At 40.1% G+C, this 23,938-nt stretch overlaps 1 protein-coding gene across 3 annotated transcripts in view; it reads left to right on the plus strand.

Moving 5' to 3' along the window:
• Positions 1-23,938, plus strand: part of MICU3 (mitochondrial calcium uptake 3) — a 177,725-nt gene that overhangs the window by 100,900 nt on the left and 52,887 nt on the right. For 2 of the 3 annotated variants that reach the window (XM_088478742.1, XM_088478743.1), the window contains exon 7: positions 11,096-11,167. In XM_088478742.1, the coding sequence (XP_088334868.1) occupies positions 11,096-11,167 (72 nt within the window). Of the gene's footprint in view, positions 1-11,095; positions 11,168-19,477; positions 19,517-23,938 lie in introns of all 3 variants that reach the window. The other variant, XM_088478741.1, reaches the window with a different exon arrangement.

The raw sequence follows: 23,938 nt of genomic DNA on the forward strand, positions 1-23,938 counted from the left end.
TATCCCTCTCTCCTTCCCCTCCTTTACCTCCTAAGGCTACCATTACTAAGCGGAACATTGAGGCTATTGACACTGTTGCTTTTTCCTCCCTGCTGGACTCTCTTCTCTCCCCTATCCTTTCTCTCTCCTGTCATGAACAAGCTACTTCACTGTACAATTCCTCCCTTACTTCTGCTCTTGACTCTGTTGCTCCGGCAATAACTACTCACCCTCGCAGATCCACACCACAACCCTGGCATTCCAAATGCACCAGGTAACTGCAAAAGTGTTCAAGAATTGCCGAGCATCAGTGGAGAAAATCACGCTCTAAGGCTGACTTCCTCCATTTCAAATTTATTCTCTCATCCTACAGTGCTGCCTTGTCCCTCTCCAAACAAACATATTTCAACAACCTCATCTCTTCCCAGTCCTCAAACCCCCGGCGTTTCTTTGCCACTTTCAACTCCCTCCTCTGCCCTTACCCTCTTCGCCTCCCCTCCTCGCTCTCTGCACTTGACTTTGCCACCTACTTTACATCTAAAATTTACTCCATATGTGAGGACATCATATCCCATCAGACCCTAAGCACTCATCCCCCTCCTTTCCCTGACTACTCCTCCCCTTCTGCCTCACCAACTCTGACATCCTTCTCCCCTGTTTCTGGAGAGGAAGTCATGGCTCTCATCCGGTCCTCCCCTCCTTCCACCTCCCCTCTTGAACCTATCCCTTCCCGTCTCCTCTGTTACCTGTCTTCTTCTGCCTGTTCCCATCTTGCTCACCTCCTTAATCTCTCTCTATAATCTGGCACTATCCCTTCTGCATTCAAACATGCCCTTGTCTCCTCCATTCTTAAAAAACCTACCCTTGATCCTAACATACTTTCCTACTACCGACCCATCTCTCTTCTCCCTTTTGCTTCCAAACTCCTTGAGCGTATTGTTTACAACTGCCTTACCACCTTTCTTTCCTCCCACTCTCTCCTTGACTCATTTCAATCTGGCCTCCGTTCTCTGCACTCCTCTGAAACTGCCCTCATGAAAGTCAGCAATGACCTCCTTGCTGCCAAATCCAAGGGCCACTGCTCTCTGCTCATTCTCCTTGACCTCTCTGTAGCATTTGACACTGTAGACCACCCTCTCCTCCTGCAAATCCTTCACTCTATTGGTTTACATGGCACTGCCCTCTCCTGGCTTTCCTCCTACCTCTCTGATTGTTCTTTCTCTGTGTCCTCCCATGACTCCTCTCTCCCCCCCCCCCCCCCCCCACTTCCACTAACAGTAGGAGTTCCCCAAGTTTCTGTTCTTGGACCTCTCCTTTTCTCCCTATATACATCCTCTTTAGGTGAACTCATAAACTTCTTTGACCTCCAATATCATCTCTATGCTGATGATACTCAAATTTACCTTTCCACCCCTGAGCTCTCCCCCCTCTCCTTACCCCGTATCTCCAACTGTCTATCTGCTGTCTCTTCATGGATGTCCCAGCGCTTCCTTAAACTTAACTTGTCTAAGACTGAACTGATCATCTTCCCACCCTCTTCCACTACCTCACTTCCCACAATTTCATTATCTATTGATGGCACAACTATCTCCTCTAGCCCCAAAGTGCGCTGTCTTGGAGTTATACTAGACTCCTCCCTCTCCTTTAAACCACACATTCAGCACCTCTCGCAGTCCTGCCATTTCCACCTAAAAAATATCTCCAGGATTAGACCCGTCCTCACCCAGGATGCCACTAAAACCCTCATCCACTCACTGGTCATCTCTCTCCACTACAATCGGTTCTCAATGCTGCTGCTCGGCTCATCTTCCTCTCCAGACATTCTACATCTGCTTCCCCTCTCCTTCAAGCCCGACACTGGCTCCCCTTCCCCTTCAGATGCCAATTCAAGGTTCTTACACTCGCCTACAAAGCCCTCACCAAATCCTCTCCCACATACATTTCTGACCTTCTCTCCCTTCACACTCCCACCCATCCACTTCGCTCAACAAATGCATTCCGCCTCTCTTGCCAACTGATTACTTCCTCCCACTTCAGCATCCAAGATTTTGCCCGTGCTGCTCCCTACCTTTGGAATGCTCTCCCTTTCCCCCTCAGACTCTCCACCTCTCTACAAATCTTCAAACGAGCTCTCAAGACCCACTACTTCATCAAGGCCTTCCAGCTCTCATCCTAACCCACTTCATGCTCTTTCCTCCCTACCTTCCTCTTCTGTGTCACGCCTGTCTGTCTGCCCCTCCCCTTTAGAATGTAAGCTCTCATGAGCAGGGACCTCTTCCCTCATGTGCTTCTCTTTACATTTTCTTCTACTCTTTACTCCCCATAAGGGCACCTAACACATGACTGCTGACTCCCTGCTGCTTATTGTGAGCGCTTTAATCGATATTGCAGCAATGTATATAAATCGTGTCCTTGTCCTGCACTGTAATGTACTGTAAGTTACTTGTTTCTTGTTCACTTATTAGTTCTATGTACTATGTAAGGCGCTGCGGAACACTTGTGGCGCCATATAAATAAAGGATAATAATAATAATAATAAATGTGTTATGCACGCTTGTATTGTCCATTGCCTTACACCCTGGGATGAACCATGGTCATAGTGGGACAGGTCCTATTTTTAAATGTTATCTCCCATCCTGCATTATGTGAAGCACCTGGCTACTGTATGTACATTTATATTCTGCCCATGGGGCAAATGTATGAACACAGAAACCCTTCCGAACACACAGAAGCACACATTATATGGCCCATTTCTGTGCCTAATGCACAGTGAGTACTGTCTACATTAGTGGAGTGTATCGTGTGTGAAATTGCTGTGCACATCCCAGAATAGGAGCTATCCACATATGTACTCATGCAGGTTTATGTATTCCTGGCACATGCACCAGCTTGCGTCTGGGGAAGTGGCATGTGGAAGGGGTGTTCTAATATTGGCTGAACTCAGTAAGGGTGTTTTAATTCAATTGTGAACACACGCATACTGGGAGGCAGATACATTTATATCCGAGATAGCGGCATTATGGGCCTGATTCCGAGATGGATGAATGTCGATGTTTACACAGTTCGAACAATTATCTATAATCAGTGCATGCATGAAGGTTCACATTTTTTATTGTATTTATATATATATATATATATATAAAATCATAGAGTTCGGCGCTTACTGCAATATAAATCATCCACCCCGTTGCCAATTCTATTAATGCAAATATGAACAGTCTCAGATGTGGTGGTGGTGTGCACCAAACAAACACCCAGGATGGCACTCAAGGATTTAGAAAGTTGCTGTACTAAAAAATGAACCTACCTGGGCTCCGGAGAGTCCTGTCTCCAAGATCTACAAGCAACACATTTACGCAAATTTATACAGGGGCTGGTGAGTGTTTTTTAGTTGTATATTGGACAATGAATTACCAGTCGTCTCAACAATGGATGGCATTACATTGGTGTTTTTTTTTCAAACATTTGTTTCCACTTCAACAACTTTGGTTTGTGTGTGTTTTATCAGAACTGAATGTAGAGTCACCCAACCTGTATTGTTTTTAATGATATGTTCCCATTAGAGTTTTCAGTGTCTGCACAAGATGGTCACTTCTCCCTTGTACTTATTTAAGTTTATTTATTAAGTGTATTTAAGTTGTTAGAAGATAATTTTTCTATTTCCTTGGTTCATGAAACGTTTCAACCTCATTGGAGTCTCACTAACAAAATAGCAAGATATATCACTGTTGTAGAATATTAAGCTGGTCACAAACATGGCGATCTGCACACGATCAGCCGATGTGTACGATTTGTGTACGATTTCCCTTGAAACTCTCCCCGGCAGCTCTCTACACGGTCTGCACACAATTTGGTGTCCAATCTTCATACGATCTCTCCTGCAGTCAGACTTTCGATTTGCATCGTCTCCTAGATTGTCAGATCTGCCCTACTGCATGGCAGATCTGACGATGCGATGTGCGACCAGCGAGGACGCGCATCGCATCGTGATCGTGAGTGGGGACTCACGATTTATTGAGGATTTGGCCTTATTTTACACGATCTGTTGTTCCAATGTGTCGGAATCGGCCAGATCGGGTAAAATATCGCTATGTGTGTGGCAGCTTCAGAGTTTGAGCAAGTTCTCAGTATTTCTGAGCTTGTTTTGGAAGTTTGAAAAGTATGATGCTGCTGGTGTTTTTGATTTTGAATTGGTTGAGGTGTTGCCAAACAGCAATTATCCATAAAATATATAAATCTAAAGCTAGGTACACACTATACAAATATGTCAGTAATGAGGTGATCGACCTCATTTATTGTATAGTGTGTATGAGCAATTTTTTTTGTCAACATTTCACTGATAAAATGGTTAGAAAACATTCTCAAACACATTCCTTCGATTATCCGATATGTCGATATCCGAACATCTCGTCAGTTTTCCGATATCGTGCAGTGTGTGGGCATTCTCGATAATCTTCCCATATTTCCTATGATTTTTCCTGATTACCTCATCATCCTTGTGGGTGGACATATGCAATTTCACTGTGAAATGCGCCTGGGTATTTCATTTTAATTGTATAGTGTGCAGCACAGATATTGGGACCGTGATTTTGCTGAAAAATTGTCCCAATTATCAGTATGATCAAAACATCAAATATAATGTACCTAGCTTAAAGCTAAGCCATGTGATCCTGTTTTTTGTTACACATCTTGAATACGCAATATAGAGTCCTGTGATTACACTGACATTCAAGCTCAGAATAACTTTCCCATTGGCTGTGAACCAGTGAAAGTAAGTCCTGAATCTACGCTGAGGGCAGATTGACGAGTCAGCATGTTGGTGTTGGTTGGACTTGGTGTAATTGTCATACTGCAAACATGAGGAAATTCCCAAACAGCTGACAACTTGATGTTGGCACTTGTCCCACACAGAGATGTGTTGACTCACAACAGCCACAAAAATAGCTGACATTTTATGTCCTGGCCAAAAGACTTGCCCCACAATAAACAAAACAGCACTCATAGTGTTACTGTGAAATGCTCTATGCAGGGAAACACACACTGCATTTATTTGACCTACTGTACAGTACAACAATATATGCTCTATAGCCAGCTGTTGCCCACCTTTCTTTTACTTTATTTCCTTTATGTTCTTAAAACAAAGTGTCATAGGGGCCTATGTATTATTAAGCCTGAAAAAAAAGATTTCCTGCTCATTGTGGCTATACAAAATCTTTTTCAGGTCAATTTACCAAGAAAAATGGATAGGTCAGCTCCCCGGCAATAACGGCTGGCAGTAGAAAGAGTATTCTCTAGGCCAGTGCCAGGAGTCTCTGCGCATACATGACCTGGCATTGCCAAGTCACACATGAGCACTGCACTGGTAGTCCAGGCTTTCAGTTGCAGACTATACAAAAAAAATTCTAGAAAAAATTATTATTAAATGTTAAAATGTATAAATGCCTTTCTTATGTTCTAATTTACCATCCATTTCTAAATAAGTATGAAAAACATTGTAGTTTTTCTCAGACTTGGGATTTTTAACCATATTCTAATGGCTAAAAAAAGATTTCCTGCTCATTGTGGCTATACAAAATCTATTTCAGGTCAATTTACCAAGAAAAATGGATAGGTCAGCTCCCCGGCAATAACGGCTGGCAGTAGTAAGAGTATTCTCTAGGCCAGTGCCAGGAGTCTCTGCGCATACATGACCTGGCATTGCCAAGTCACACATGAGCACTGCACTGGCAGTCCAGGCTTTCAGTTGCAGACTATACAAAAAAAATTATAGAAAAAATTATTATTAAATGTTAAAATATATAAATGCCTTTCTTATGTTCTAGTTTACCATCCATTTCTAAATAAGTATGAAAAACATTGTAGTTTTTCTCAGACTTGGGATTTTTAGCCATAGTCTAATGGCTGTGGTGGAACAATGTCTGCGTCGGTATGGTTTTATACAGCCAATGAAATATATGAATCATTTTTGTTTCATACAGTTTTAATCAAACACCACAAAGCCCATTTGAGCAGTACACTACAATACATTCAAGTGGTCAAATGAAAAGAAATACAGATGTCTCCTGACTCAGCTTTGCTCTCAGGGTGACACATTCACTAGAGTGGCGCCAGATATTGCTCTAAGCTTTCGCACTGCCGTCATTACTGTACTTGACTTAACATAGCACTTTATACTAATACTTTATTATGCCACTTTTGGCTGATATTATGCTACTTTTGCTCAAATATTAGTGCAAATTTTGTGTAATTGAAAGTGCTATTTTCTCGACTATTTCATGTAGATGAACAGGCATGTTTTGATAGAACTTGAACATTACGAGGGGCCTATAACATTGTATACCATTTTATCCAATACTATGACAAGAGGAGTCTTTTGCGCGATTTTAGCAAAGCTTAGGGGTCTATTTACTAAGCAGTGTTAGGAGACAGAGTGAAAAGTGATAAGGTGCCAGCCAATCAGCTCCCAACTTTCACCTCACAGGCTGTGTTTGAAAAATGACAGTTGGGAGCTGATTGGCTGGCACCTTATCACTTTTCACTCTGTCTCCTAACACTGCTTAGTAAATAGACTCCTGAGCAAGATACATCTATGCAAAGAGCATTATAATGGAGGATACAAAACAGAGAGCATCTTATTGACCTATATATAATACAGAGACCATCCTAGGGACTGATATACAATACAGAGGCCATCCTATCTTTTGGAAGCACAATGCTGACACTAAATCCCTAATGTCTTTACAGTACAGACCAGTAACTGTCTTTACAATACGGGCACATAAATCTTTGATGCTTTTCCATTGAATCCACCTAAAATTATGGGTGGCTTTATGACAACATGTAGTGGAGTCTGCCACAGTATAATCATAATTTGTTACTACTAGCACTTTATAAGGGTGCTGACAATGAGATCGAACTATATGAATGTTACCCTGGTTTTTTTTTTGCATTTACTGTATATTTTATATTTGTATATTTAACTTTTTTTCTATATTGTGAAAGTTCTAAATACAAACTGTAACTGACAAAATAGTCTTCGATACTGTCTAGCAATCAAGTAATTCTATTTTATTAATTTAATTATCTGTCATGTTACCCCCCTTCTCATTTGCACTTCCTGCTAGTTAAATAATGAGAAAATTGCCTTCCCTCTTTATGAGGATGAATCCATTCATAAAGGTACCAAGTACAGAAAAACAGCTGCAGAAACCCTTTGCCACCAGTCCTTTCTACGTATGTACTCCATCAGCCTGATGTATACTGAGGCAATCCACACAAAACAATTTTAATGACAAAATCTAAGACTGTCCTGTGAAATAGTTGTGTGTTACAGATGCTAATTAGGACACTTTGTTGACCAGCCCTTGTGCTCGTCTCAAAGTGGCGGGAAAAATAGAGGCTAAAGAGTTGCCTATTTGTTTATAATGTGGTTGTCTAATGCTGGCCTCACACGCAGTCTGTGGTGTAACGTGAAGTTATTGTTCTTGGAGAGATCAATTACTCAATCAATGTTATTACAGAGATGTGCGTTTGGCCATAGTACATCAGTGTGCCACTAATTACGGCATTTCCAGCTTGCTCGGTATATATCTTGAGATTTAGAAACGATGGCCCTCCCTCCAGCCACCCCTTCCAAACTCCCCTGACATTGTATAAAACAGATAGGGGGGGGGGGGGGGGGATTAGTATATTATACCAAAGCTGCACTGACAAATGATTTTAAAACATAGTTAATTTTATTGCATGATTTAATCCATTCCGCCATGATGTGCAAAATATTTTGATTTTTGTTTAGTTTAGTTTGATATATATCACTATAACTAATTTCTACCACTGTCTTCCCACACTCCCTGATAATTTTCCAACCTTCTTCTCCATTATCCTTTTTATTATTCACCCTCCCACTCCTGTTACTCATCATGCAACCACCAACCATCTTATCAACCCCCACCCCTATTGCTCATCATCCCAACCACAATACGTCCTCATTATTTCCATTCATCACCTCTCTGCATCTAACAACCCCTATGGAGTTGGCTGGTGTCTAGGCCACTTTAAGGCATGCCTCTAAATCTGTTTGCAGTCAATTGCTGCCAACTTGTGCATGCGGTTATCTTAAATTCCCCTGTGTCTTCTGGTATCTTGTCTCTATGTTCAAAACTGTGTAGTTTGGCCACCAAGTGTGTGTTCATATTTGAAATCAATCCTGTCAAAGGCCCAGACCACTTGTTTCCAGCTCTGCAAGTCCCTTTATGTTGGTAAATCAACCGCAGCCGAAGAACCAGTGATTGACTATCCCAGTACCATTGAGGTTTCTTACTATCGCCTTCAGAGTAATAATGCATTAACGGGATGTATACATAAAAAAACACAGGCTACGTCTGAGTGAGATTAAATTGTCTTCATCTAAATCATGCAACAGTGGCCAAAGGCTGTCAGCGATATCTGTCTGTAATACAAGAAGTTTCTAGAGCTGAGGGAAAGAATGACTCGCAGCAAAAGCACCAGACATGGAAGATGACATCCAAAAAAGTTTCTGCAGTAGTAAATGAACTCTGCAAAAGAAAATAAAAGGATCATTTGTTTGGAAGTGATGGATTATGAAGACTGCGAGGAATGTGAAAAAGAAACATTCTTGATGCTTTCATAGTAGATGGCAATTTAGAGAGAGGTTCCTAAAACCATCACTATACAAGGAAAGTATGAGGTGATCATATTCCAGGAGTGTGTTTTACATATCAGAAGAAATGGAGCTGCAAGAGAAACGTACTAAACCAACAGACAGTTTTCTTTAATTTCCCAGCGACAGCCCCATCGCCGTTTTACATTGGTAAAGGAGAGATGTATTGTTTGCAAATTCAGCTTTTGTTGACTTGATGTCTGAGTACTGTGTTTGCTTCTAGTATGACATGGCTAACTGGATTGTTGGTCCAAATTTCCATCAATCATTGTTCTTTATTCCACTAAGAAGGCACAAGCACAGGTTCCTCCTATTGTCACTGCAAGAAGCACTGGTAAATCATTTCATGGGCCATGACAGGACCAAAATAGGGAAATAAAGGGCTAAACGAGCATATTTTAAGCATGATGCTACAAAGTATCTGTAAAATCCCTAAGCTCTATGCTTTCTGGATAATAGCTGCAAGCAATGCTTGTTTTCCAGTACATACCTGTCATGGAGCACATGGGTCAAGGCACCTTAAACAGTAATTATGTTTATTGTACAATTTGGTGGCAGTGTGTCAGTAATGCCCATCAAATGTGAGATTTTTTTTGTTGCTGTGCAAATGCCTAAAAAGGATTCCCAACAATTAATCAAAAGAAGAACTAAGGAAGGGAAGAGATCATATATGACCGTGTACACGATAGCGCTTATAATGATACTTTGTTATTTGCTTTCACAATCCTGCGCAAACTCCTGTTTCTATGCAAATACGGCCATCCTGCTTCACACACCTTTGCCCTTTGACAGACACATATGCTCTTGCTATAAATTGGGTTAGGATATGACAAGTAAAAAAAATACATAAAATGTTATAAATTCCAAAACAATTGCCTTTCCAGATTTCTATGAGGAAATGCCAGTGGTCTCAGGGGTAAATGTGTTTCTGGTGAGTCTACCCAATGTATTAAAGTAGCAATCATTTCAAAGGCAAAACCAACCTGGTTTTGCCTTTTAAATGATTGCCACTTTAAAACATTGGTCAGACTCACTGGGAACTCGCCGTTACCTGCAAGTCGCGGGCTGTTACCTTAATTCCTCAGGGTCTCTTTTCATTAGTGCACTGGGTATTTTTGACTTTTTCTTGTACAAAGAAAAAGAGTTGATGCAAAAGAGTTAAAGTGAGATTCAGTAGATTTTGTTATTACTTTTGTGACATTACAACAAAATTTTCTGTTCTTGTGAGCTCCCCCCAAAAAGTTGCACATTGGTCATGAAATGATTTAAATCGCACCACACAGGAATCTTATAGACACCCAAAAAATCTTAATCATTTAATTGAATTGTGCTGACAGCATGAAAAGGGATCTGTAGGTATGCTTGGTGCCTTCCATGCAGACAAATGACTCCGTGTGGAGAGATGATATTTGAGTTGCCGGTTCTCAGTGCAGAATTTCCCCAGATTAGCACTAGTTCTTTCAGAATATTAATTCGGACTAAATGCAGAGCCAGATTGGTCGTCAAGAGTTAAATACATATCAAATCTATATATAACCAGCAATGCAAGCATTTTGCAGTGATGGTAGGGATTAAGTACACATTAAATGTTTTGTACCACCAATGCCACCAAGGTAACATATGAATATGTCTTGTAAATGTAAAAAAATATGTATCAATGTCATTATTTTTATTGTTTGTTTGTGGGTTTTTTTACTGTAACTTTGAAGAACAGTACAATTTATACTTTGTAAATAGACTATTTGTCAGAAACTAGATATCTCATTAAACACACCTATTTTTGTTAAAATATACACAACTTAATATATTTACCCACTTAGAATGCATTCAGCACCAACACAGAATGGAGACACTCCTATTTATAGGTCTGACCAAGATTCCCAAGAAGTTCACCTGATTAATAGGCAACATGCTCATTACTTGCCTTGGCCCCAAACTGGGTGTAAGTGACCAGTGCACTTTCATTAGTACATTATTAATTTTGTATTTAAAACAGTTTATTTGCTATAATGAGGGTGCACTAATTTTATGCTGAAAAACAAAACGTTTACAGTATAATGCCAACTATCCAAACACCAATTATCCAGAAACCCACAAAATAATATTTAATGTCATATTAGTCCATAAAAACAAAATGTATCATCAAATTACAAAGAAAACAGCACACGTACATAATTTAATACATGTCCAATTATCCTAATAAACTGATTCTCTGAACTACCCTTGAAGTTGGTCCCAGTTATTTTGTATAATCAGCATTCTACTGTTCTCTACATTACATATTCTCTTCCTTCCTGTGTTATTTTTATTAGTGTAAGGGATACAGTATAGAACTGCTGTTTAGTTGATGTACAGTACAATCACATTGATTTACTTACATACAGTCAGCCGGGCTGTCATTTTACAACTAGTCCCTTTTCATGTGTTTGTTTTCAGTTGCAAGAAATATTCAGAAAGAAAAATGAAAAGAAGGAGCGGAAAGGAAATGAGGAGAAGTGTGCACAGCTGGTAATGTATTTCCCACTGCTGTTTAGGCCACTTTTCTCACACAGTATAAACAAGAAGCGCTTATACCTGCTCAGTCAGCAGTGTTTGGTTGTGGGGGAAACATAGAGTAGATGTATGAGTATAGTGGGTCTCATTCGCACAAGGCACGGCAGTGATCAGGGGATGATGGGAATGTCCCGGCAGCAATGTTAATTTCACATTTTCATGTGAGAGCCTTCTGGGAGGATGTTTGGAAGTGAAGGCGGAGGAAAAGTTTTGATAATAACCAATGTAATGATAAGTGAATAGTTGTAGTAAACATCTGCAAAGGGTGTGATTTGCAGAGGTGGATGGTATCTGTGTTGAAGCAGGTAAGTGAATAGAACATATAAAGTGAAAGATAGAGTCTGGTGCTGTTCTTAGTTAGTAATGCAATCAGACATTTGCAGTGGACTGTGGTATATTGTGCTTTATGATAATAATTGTATCTAAAGGTATTTGGAAATATTTATTTTCGTACAAATGTTGGGACATATTTAAAAGTCAAAAGAAATGCACACATACACCTGCACACAATTTGATATTGCATATATATTGACATATAGTAATATTGGTATAGCATTAATACTACAGAATAAGTATTGTTGTTGGCGGTGCTGCCAAATTACAAGAGGAAATGTTTATAAAGATGGCGCACGAAAATTAAAAATTCTAATTTAAAATAAAAAGTAACTTTTAATAAATATACATTAAAAAGAATCCCAATGATGGGCAAAAATCTGCTAGATATGTTTAAAAGTAAAGATATAGAGATAAGAATAGAGTGTATCATGAATAGAGAAACGTGTAATAAAATCAATTATCTCTCTTAGTAGATATGTTCTATTAGACCTTCATTGGTATAATAATATTATGAGCTTGTCCAGTGAACCATTAACGAGTCCATGTAAAAGCAATTTACAATACTTTATCAGGAAAGTTAGATTTAGAAGGACGTTGGACTATACATCAATTGGATTAGGATCCGCTTATGATAGAATACATCTCATTCTCATAGGATCAAATATTAATATATGGGTACAGTAGTATAGGTCTTGATGTCTGTAACTTAGCCTCTGAAATTTAATAGGCTTTTTTATATATAACCAAACTTTTATATAAAATACCACATACAGATCCTTAAGACAAGAAACAATTAGGAGCAATTCAATTAAGATCCACTTCTGATAGAATACATATCATTTTCACAGGATCAAATTTTAATATATGAGTACGGTAGTATAGGTCTTAATATCTGTAATTTAGCCTCTGATATATTTTTTTTTTAATTCAATCATTTTTTGTTGAATTTTTTTAACATACATACAAAACAAAAACAGAATATACAGCAATTAAGCAGGATTAAATATGGAAAATAAATATAGCATACAATGAGCAAGTGTGTAATATTGCACATAATAGTATATTATGGTATAGAATAACAGGATATATGGAATACTCCTTATCATATATATTTAGAACAAAAGGGACTCAAAGGCGCCATTCGAGCACATAAATCCGGAGATAAGAGAAATACAGTATTCAAAATAAAGTGATACATACAACCTGCCGCAACTAGCTTAAACATAAAATTGCATATCAAAATACAGAGTAAGATCAAAATAATAAAACATCCACATCTACCCAAATATCAAAATAAAATCTATATCCCTAAAAAATAAAAATAATTATTAAAACAACCCCTTCCCTGGACCCACCACCCTGTATAACCCAACCCCAACTCAGGCATACTTGGATCCCTAAATACCCCCCAAACACACTAAGCTACCCTAAGTACCATACACTAACTACCTACCCCCCCTCCCTCCATCCAGAAATACAGGATAACAGAAACCCATGTATCTGATGAGAGCAATAAACTAATGACCCTAAGCTAGGTTCTGCCCAGCTCTCCCACATTTTAAAGGAATGGTGTTTCTTCCATATAAAATACGTAGCATTATACTTTTATATATGAAAACCAAATTAGCAGAGTAATTTAGTAATTCAAACAACTGGATAAATAATAATAAACAAAAATAAAATATCCAAAGACCTTAGAGCAAAATATTAGGTTTCAAAATATTAATCTTAATCTGGCCAGGCCTCAGCCTCTTGTAGGATTATATAAATAGTCCCGTCCCCATCTCCCCAAGAACACACTATGGAGCATGGAAGCAATAAATACTGTAAACTTTCTGGCAGCGGAGAGTAGATAAAAAGGGTCATGAAGTACTGCAAGGATAAGTCCCGGAACTTTAACTTGTCTATTGGAAGCGAAGAACGGATCTCTGTAAAAACCTCATCAAATTTGAAACATCCATAAGCCGAGAGGGCATCCCAATCAGAGGTAAACACAGACCTCGGACAGGATATATCCAAATGTTGCACTGTTGCAGGAGACACGCGGACAGCAGCTGCAGAACTCACAGACACGATCATCACATCCTCAAGCTTGGTAAGCAGCCTCACAGTAAAGGTATTAATAGCCTGGATAATTTGCTGCATAGAACTAGCCATCTTTGAAGTACGTAGCCACCGGTGTAGTAGCCTCAGCAAGACAGGATAACCTGAGCAGCAGCCTCTGATATTTAATAGGCTTATTTATATATGACCAACCTTTATATAAAAATTCCACTTACAGATCCTTAAGAGAAGCAACAATATAGTCTGATATATTACAGTTCTCAGAAATGTGAGACGTTAGAATTAGTACAATCTCACTTGAATATAAGATAAATTGAAGTGTCCCTTATAAGCTGCTAATAAAAAGGGTAAATGGATATTGTGGGAGTATACAATCACTCGACCCATATATACCATACTTACCTTTCTGAGACCTGCCGCTAGAGGCCAGTTCGGGGGGGCGGGGGTGGACTGATGATGTAATTAGGCCCCACCCCTTTCCTGGAAAAGTTTGCGGACCCACGAGGAGGGGGCGTGGCTAAATGACGCATATCACGCCATGTAGCCCCGTCCCCTCCTCACGGACCCGCAAATTCCCCATTAAATCTCCCCATCCTGCCTGCTTCACTAGGTAGGAAGTGGGCAGGATGCGGGAGATCTGACTACACGTGCGGGGGGCTACCCGAAAAATCGGGAGCCTTCTGCGACTTCTGGAATTGTAGGCAAGTATGATATATACAGTATAGATCTTCAGACTATGTGAATGTTACATGTTACTTATGCGAATCCTGACAATATTAATATTTAACCCTATGAGAATGAAATGTATTCTATCATATGCGGATCCTAATCCAACTGACGTAGATTCCAACGTCCTTCTAAACCTTTCTTGATAAAGTATTGGATATTGCTTTTATATGGACTAGTTAATGGTTCACTGGACAAGCTCATAAAATTATTATACCAATAAAGGTCTAATAGATCATATCTACTAATACTAAAGACACACAGTGAGATGATTGATTTTATTGCACATTTCTCTATTCATGACACACTTTATTCTTATCTTTATATCTTCACTATGAAAGTATTTAGCTGAAGTTTGACCATCATTGGGCTTCTTTTTAATGTATATTTATTAAAAGTACATTTTTATTTTGCAATATAATTGTTAATTTTTGTGCGCCATCTCCAAAACAACACTTCCTGTTATCTCTATGAACATATTTAAAAGTCCAATCCACGTAGCCTTTTTTACCTTGAATCATTTTAATTGGATATCCTCATACAATTTGTTTTGTGGGATTGCATGGTGGTTGTGGCAGATTCATTCCTGGACCCACAAACGGCAATCATATAGCCTTGGTATTACTTTTTAAGTACAAATCCTCACAATAATAATTAGGGGGATATTCATCAAACCTTCTAAAGAAGACAAGTGGAGGTGTTGCTTATAGCAACTAGTCAGATTGTAGCTATCATTTGATAGACTACACTAGATTTATGATAGCTAGAAGCTGATTGGTTGCTATGGCCGATACCACCACTTATCCTATTTAGAAGGTCTGATAAATCTTCCAATTAGTAACGATTGGCAGCTGACGATTTTACAGGCGTGGTAAACCAGTGCTAATTTAGTATACAACTCGCAGTGAGTAGCAGCAGTGTATACTAAAATATCAGAGAAAATCAACATTGGTCCAGTGCGGTTGCAGCTGGTCTGCAAATTATCTGTCCTCGTGAACCCTAACACTACTTCAGTAGCAGTGAAACTTTGCACTGCTGGGTCTGACCAGTACACATGCGAGAACGGAGTTCATGCATGCTTATAGAGATACCCGACAGGTTGCAGAGGGATCTGAAAGGATTTTCCCAACTCGTCCCATAGAAAAGAGTGGGGGTGTGGGAACTGTTGCATCTGAAGATTGCGTCCACAAACAAGTCCAGAAAATGTTGTAATCTCGGAGCTTGATGAATTTAGGACCCCATACTATTATAAGGTGATGGCGTACCAGATTGGGACTGAAAGGTAAGCAGAAGGTTTCTGTGATATCTCCTGAATTATTTTTATAATAAATGGCCCCATTACATAGGTGTACAAAAGTGAAAATATGAATTTTCACCTACTTAGAAATGAAGGGATGATGAATAGGCCCCCAATTTAGTACTGAAAGTGATACTTTCATGGTGGACAGAGATGCTAGTTCTATCGTTACAGTAACATATAAATGCAGAATCGTGTAAATGACTTCATTGCATTGCGTGTCATTAGATTGTGAGAGCTTAATTACAAAATGTTAGAAGAGAAGAGACTGTTTGAGACTTTGGAATCACCCGGATTATGGTGCTTGTGGGAACAGTTCTTGGTTTTGCTAACTTACAATTTACAACACAAATAAGCAAAGGATAAAGTTAATATCATTGCAAGTTAATGTAAGCAGAACATCAACATGTGCCTGCCCGTCCCTATTTCTAGGTTACTTACTATTCAATACAGCACAGCAGAAAGATTTATCTTCCACGCATTGTGTCCTTTCCTTAGTACGTCATCACAACAATAACTACATGGAAACTTTTATTCAAGAAACTTTAAAAAAAACTGTCTGGAGTTCATCGACTCCGTTGTACATTGTTTTTGAAAACCATTGTTTGTTTAATCCACAATAGGACAGATGTGTTATCTCAGGCGGGACTATCATTTATGCTCCAGCTGTTTTGCACAGTAGGAAAAGCCAAGTGAGAAAATATACTTTTTTTGTTTTTGATAGAACAAATATTGAATACTGGTTTAATGGGGGGAAAAGGACATTTTTCCCTTATCTTAGGAATTCCTAATTTCTTACTATGCTCAAACCACCCACAGAAAATAGTAATTGAAACACTCAGGTCACAGCAACTTAATAGTTGACATGCACCTAAGCGAGTACGTAAACAGGCCATGTTACTGAGCATTAAGATGCAGTTGGTGCACCTTGTACGTATACACCTAAAGGTAATGCCTGACAGTGTGCATAAGTAGGAGGCATACACCTAAACTGTTGTACAGTTAAGAACCTCACATCAAAAGTTTAAAATAAAAAAATATTAATTATGTAAAATATACTATAGAGCAGAAGGCTTCCCAACAGTTCAGGTTCTAGAAATATCCATGGTTGAGCACAGGTGGTTAAATCAAATTGACTGAGGTACTAATAAGTCACCTGTGGTCAAGCATGGATATCCTTAAAACCCAGACTGTTAGGGTGCCTTGAGGACAGAGTTTGGGAACCTCTGTTATAGAGCTTTTGTAAATAAACTGAAAGCATGTAGACATGGCTGACATACAGTAAATGTACGTAAAACAGTGATACATAACACATTTTCCAATTTTTTTTTCTAAAATATTTTATTTGTATCTTAACACATCTTGAATAATAATAATTGTAAGAGTAAAATGGTGAAAAGCTGCTGCTGATGTGGCTGTATCAGACAAAGAAATGTGGCAAAAGTATCCCATCCAATGGGAAATCAGTTTGCGCAAGTAATTTTGGCAAGTGGGTTTCATTCCTTCTATTTGGGACCACCCAGCGTGTCTAATAGTATTGGCCATCTGAGCAATACAGCAATTAGCTGGAGCATAATAACTGCGCTGTTACAGTTGTACAATCTCACCTTTAACACCACATGGAAAAAACAACTTTGCCACATGAATGAGAAATGTACTCTCTGTATTTCACTGCAGGGGGCAAAGGCTGATATGTGGGATCTCTATTTCCCTATTTTCATCCTTAGAAAGTATATATATATATATATTTGCATAAAGAAAATTAGATTTTCTAAAGGTTGAATTGTGATCATGATTTTGCTGTCATTTTATTGCATAAAACATGATCTTGTGAATCCTGACAATGAAGTTTGCATTTGTCTGTAACTCATAGTGTAAAATGTTTAGCACAAAACATAACCACAGATTGCTTTTGTTCATTTAAACTTAGCTTGTGATAATTATTTTACGTTTTTTAAGTTTAATTTATATCCTTTTACACATTAGATATTATCCTATTGCATCTGCACCCACTTGATGCATGTACATCACATATATATATATTTATATGATCACGCAACAACTGCTTGGAGTGAGATATGTAACTTGTTCAGAGCTTCAGCTACGTCCTATTTTGTCATGTCATGTCATATGTTTTTCCCTTTGGATGTTGCTTGAACAGTACAGACTATAGAAGTTATGTATAAGTTAGTATTTTGTAGGTGCCTTTTGTTCACAAATTTCTGAGTACGCATCATCTCTCAGATCATATCTCCTACCACTCACTGCACCTTCCTGCTCACAAAATACTGTATATTTAATAATGATGAAAAGAATAACAATGTGTCATTTACAAACTGCTCAATCGCTACGTGCGCGCATGCGTCTCCTTGTCCGTTAAGCTCTTTACAAGGTGAACGCCCGCTTCATGGTCTTTGGAAGAATCAAACTGCAACTAGTTTTACAGGTTTGACAATAAGGAATATGCACCTGGTGGACACAGAAAAAACATCACCGCCAAGTTCACTGCTACTTTATGAACCCCGCTACTTCCACACCTCCGTATTCCACCTACAAGGAATGCTTCTCAGTTTTGCCTCATTTATGGCTTAATATAATTATTAGAGGGAAGGCGCTGGCTTTATTAAATGTGTGACACTTTTGTCTGTCTGATGCTATTTATAGCATTGGTGGAAGTGCACAAAATCAGGCTCTTTCCTGCAGAAGGTGCAGGATACATCCTGTTATATGTGTAGCTACCAGGCCCGATGTCCTCAGAGGTGGAGAGGAATTTTTATTGTGTGATGGACTGTAAGGCTGGGTACACACCTGGGACCTCATTCAGAAGCACTCGCAAAATGTGAGCGCTCGCTCTGAATGAGGGTGGCCGCATCTATTTTTTGACCCGGCCTCCTGGCCGCTCGCTAGGCTGTGGGTGATCACCCACACCTTTAGCGAGCGGCCAGGTTGATGGTCACGATGGTCAAGACCATCACGACCATCGGGGCTTGCGACGAGATCCTTGTGGTAGGGTCTCGTCTACCGCAAGCCCCAGTGAGCTTTCGGCTCTATTAGAATCTCTCTCTCGCTCTGGGGCTTGCACGCGTGCAGTGTGGCCGCTGGGCGTGCGCAGGGCCTTTACATTGACCCGCTTATGAGCTCATCTGAGCTTGTGAGCGGGTCTGAATGAGACCCCTGGTACGGCCCAGTGACTCGGTGATGTGATGTAACGATATATCGCATCGCTGTACACGCTACACAAACCGCTGTACGGCGATGTGATATATGGTTACATGCTTCATGTCATCCGTGGCATTGTCCTATTTCATGTGCAGCACATCAGATGGGACGATGCAACCACCCAATTTCTGAAATGATGAATTGTGTGGACTTGCCTGTACACGCTATGTATTGGTTGTTGCAATCTGTCGCGGATCACAAGATTGGCCTATATATCGTTTAGCGTGTACCTACCTTAAGGTTCAGTTACCAAACACACACAAAGAAGCACTACAGGTCTGCAGATTGTGCAGTTCTTTAATATCACTTGGCGAGTCAGTTTCTCCATTCAGTGGACCTTAGTTCAACCCCTGTATTACTACTTCATTAAGATAATATCTCTGCTGATCTAGATGAAGACAGAAAGGAGTTGTAAACTTTAGTCATTATAAATAGAATGTAGAATGTTTCAATTACTGTATGTTGTAAATTGTGCTGCATCTGTCTTGTTTTCTATTGTCTGTAAATATTGAAAGATGTGCATGCCTTAACCTATTCTGTTTGTCCTCTTTCCTTTTATCTTGCTGTTCACGACTTGACTCTGAAATGTGACACATCACTTGGGCCTTATTGGTGTATGTAAGCGTCTACAACTTTATGGATACCTTGCAACAACTAACGGTGTATGTACTTTAACATGCCATGTGCAAACCTTGCTTTTGAATGCTGACCGTATGTACTAAAAAAGCTTGTTTTGTGTAGATAAAGTCACTGTTTTCCTGATGCTACTGGCGCTAAAAAGAAAATTCTCACGTGTGTTAAAACTAATTTGTTGATGTTACTTAACTGGAACTTTAGCATTATTTTTTTAATGTGCTATATAATAGAACAATATGTATAAAGATGTACCAGTTTCACATACAGGAACAGGTGACAGAAGACGTTTCTATTTAATATCAGTGAATTGTGCATGTCATAGGGGAAATTATACTTAATAGCGGCTTATATCTAAAAAAAAAAGTAGGACCTGATTCAGGGGTGCACGCGGTGGCCGATGTTTCCAGTCTGCACATGTGTCCGAGTCACACTGGGCATGGCGTTCCGCTGGTTACCTCCGGGAGCTGCAGGACAAATATTTGGACGCAGAGAAAGGCCATATTGTTGGGCGGTTGTGGGTGGTAACAAGGAGGTGGCTAGCCAGATGCGGGTTTGCATAAGATGCAGTTACATTGACACAGACGGTCGAGGTCAGATGGATAATCTGCGCCTCCATAGGGCTGGTGAAATGTTTGATGGTGCGTCTTAATAAGCACAGTGGCGGACTAGCGCCGCAGCTGATGGGCGCCTCTGTACGAATACCATTGGCTGCCGCATTAGCATAAAGGAGCAGTGGCAGTTGCAATAGCGTGTACCTTTCAGTCGGGTTCTTAAAGAGTAGTTATTTTATTGGCTAAATATAACTATCAACTAACTAGAAACCTGTGACATCACTGCCGCACTACATTCTGACTGTTGACATTCAAAACATATCGATGTTCTGTCGACATTCAGAACCTGCCGATATTCTGATGTTGACATTCTGAGTGTCAACATTCTGACCGGATCCCCTAACTGTGTGGTTTAGGCAATAGTGTTCTCCTACTCTGCATTAGACTTTAGCTTAGTGACGACATATAAGCTATAAGTAAACTATACATACAGGATTAGTTCAGTCATAAACTGTAAAATAGTTTAAAGTGGAGAATGAAATTTGTGCATTTTTAAAAGGTTTATGATCAAAACTGGATTGAGTTGAACAGATTGTCAATACAGCCCTTCAAAGTGGAGACCTCATCAGATTAAATTAATAAAAAAATGTTTTTATTTTTTTCCCAAAGCGCTGTTTAGAGTAAACAGGGCTCAGTTTGTGGTGGTGGGGTAAGTTTTTGGAACTCTAGTTCAAGATGTTTGTGTTTGAGTTACCCCAATAAACTAGCATAATTCCTGTAATATTCCGCTATAGGCCCAGCAAAGTACACATGTAAAATTTAGCCTGAACAAAATTTTAAGATACTTTTACCAATCATCACATACATAGTACTTGGTAATGACAATCCCGCTGGAACGCGAGTAAATGCCCCCGACATGCTGCGACACGTTTCCCAGATGTCAGAAGTTAGTGTTGTGTTCTTGTCTTTTTCTTTTTTCACTGGAGCATTCTGTACAGTCCTTTTTTAAGTGTTTCTGAAGCCGGAATTTAATGAAGATATGTCAATATTTTTACTGCCGCTAATTACTTGTTATTTTTACACAGCGGTGTGCTCCCTCATTCAGAATGACATTGGTAGAACAGGACATGTCCATCTTACTCCTGTTTCCCACAGAGATCTTTATTTATGTTACCATTACATTCCTAGTGAATCACAAATTTGGTAGAGGTCAATTCCAACCCAATATATATTATAAAATTCACAAGCAGGGTGAGAAAATGTAACCTGACATTTTTATCTTTGGTAGAAAATAAAATATGATGCATAAACCCAAATATTCAAGGTACTTACCATGGTAGTCCTGTTTTGGGGATCTACCTCTCATCCCCTGAGGTGGCCCCCAAAAGTTCTGCTCCTATGACACCTGGCAATAGAGTTGCCTGGGCAAGTCATGGTGAGGCAGAGTATTGCCACAGTGGAGGGGAAGGGAATCGATGTTCCCCAGAGAGGGAAAGTTGCCTGGGCAAGTCATGGTGAGGCAGAGTATTGTCACAGTGGAGGGGAAGGGAATCGATGGTCCCCAGAGAGGGAAAGTTGCCTGGGCAAGTCATGGTGAGGCAGAGTATTGTCACAGTGGAGGGGAAGGGAAGGGAATCGATGGTCCCCAGAGAGGGAAAGGTGACAGGGCAAACAAATCCTCCTCTCTGCAAAGACTGAATATGGTTATTACAAGGCAAGATACCTACATGACCTTTAAGGATTTTTGGTTGTTTCTCACATTTAGGGAGCATTGCTAGTTTTCCTGCTGTATGCAGAGCCTTTTTAGTACCACAGAATTATTAGTGCTTTTATTAGGATGGATCCTTTTGCACATGTACACTTTATACACTCATAGATGCATAAATACCATTGTAATAAAATGTACAAATGGGACACATGAAATAAACACAGTCTTATTGCCCCATTTTTTGAAAACGTACAAGCTGAAATGAATGTAAGAGATGGTCCCATGGTGATAATAGAGGTTCACATTCCCATCTCAAAGGTCTGTTATGAAGGTAGACAGCAGAGGGCCCGCAGCACATTTTGTCTCATCATGCACCTAATTTCCAGCAGTCGTGCCTGAAGTTACATAGTGGGCACTTAGGGCCGGATTCAGTGATGTACGTTAATGCAATCGCAACTGTGACCTCTTTCGAATCGCAATTGTGAAAATATGCTAATGACTTACCTGCCATCCAGTGCTTAGAGATTCCCGCTGACGGCATCTCACATCTTCCGCTCACGCACAAAACCGGAAACATCGAACGCAGATCAGACGGCCATCAGCCTTCCTAACATGCCGCAGACATAGCAAGTCTCCAGATACGCAGAGGGACAGATCTCCTGTTGCGAGCAAGGACGCAGTGGCTAATTTATGGGGATGCAGTTATGATGCCGGCAGTCGAAATACCGACGCCGCAATCTAGCCACGCGGCATAATGCAGACGGCGACATCCCGATGGATATCAGGATACCGGCGTCGGCATCCCGAACGTCCGGACGGTGGGTAAGTATGCGCTGTTAGCTGGGGATGAGGGTGGTTAGGATTAGGCACCCCCGGGGGACTTAGGGTTAGGCCCCCACTCGGGAATGTTAGTGTTAGCGTGTGGAAAGGGGGGTTAGGGTTAGGCACCCCTGCCGGGAGACTTAGGTTTAGGGTGCTGGGAGGGGTGGTTAGGGTTAGGCACCACTGGGGGGGAATAAGAGTTAGGTGCCCCCCCTGGGGAGGTTAGGGTTAGGCACCACTTAAGGGTGGGTTAGGGGGGGGGAGGGGAGTGTTAGATTACTTACCTCGTCTCGTCTGGATCTCATTCTGTCGGTCTTCCGGGTTCGGTATTTTAAACGGTGGCTAAAGAACCATCGGTATTTCAATACCATTCCAATTTATGGTCCCCCTGAACACAGTGTTTAAACGGTCAGACACGCCTGTATTTTTCTAACTACCCACCCCATACCTCCCCCAAACGTTGACTATCTGTCACTCACTTTGCGAGTATTCGCAATTCAATTTGCTGTGTATGCGCAGTGCAGCTCCCACGCTGCTCAATGGCCAAAAATCGCTGTATGACCGCTTTCTAGGGGGCGCAAAGTTCAGCTTGTTCTGATTGGAGGGTCTGGGTGGATCTAAGGTGGTAATAAATAAATGTGGGCTAGATACATTCTATGCTTCATTTTACACCGCCATGCACAAATTTTCGAAATGAGATGCAAGGTCGGTAAGTACAAGAGTGTACCCTAGTTTCCATTTCTCTCACCACAAAAGGGTTTGTTTTTTACATGGAGGTGGAAACCAGACCTTGGCCTACATCGTCCAGGGGCACTTTATATGGAGAACCCTTTTGAAGGTAATTTACCAGTATAATATAAACATCCACATGTGTGTGAGACATAAATAAGGCTAAACTGTGACCTATTTCCGGAAAGAAACAGAAAATATAATAATTAAGAAGTTGGTCTTAAAGTACCTGCCATCTCGCAACAGTAGGAACAAATTAATTTTCTAGGGAGAGTTCCCAAGATATTCAAAACAGGATGCGAGTGTACCATGCATACTTTGTGTTAGTAAATCACCATTAGTGACTTGGGATGTAGAACAGACCTTCACAGACGTATGACAGCATACAGTGAGTTCACAGAGCAGTTCTGACATTAAAGAGGTGGGGCGACGGGGGGACACGTATTACAATTTACCATCCTCTACAGCGTATAAAAATAAGGTTATAAATATTTTTATTGAAAATCATTTACAGTTTTTAAAATATACAGTATATGCCTATACAAATATAGGCATATATATTAATACAAATTATAACCGAAACTGAGTGCTTATAGTATATAAAGCAATGACCAGGCACTTTGCCAATTCCTGTGCAA

This window comes from Taudactylus pleione, unplaced genomic scaffold (assembly GCF_031769625.1).
Source record: "Taudactylus pleione unplaced genomic scaffold, aTauple2 ptg000218l, whole genome shotgun sequence".
Classification (NCBI taxonomy): domain Eukaryota; kingdom Metazoa; phylum Chordata; class Amphibia; order Anura; family Myobatrachidae; genus Taudactylus; species Taudactylus pleione.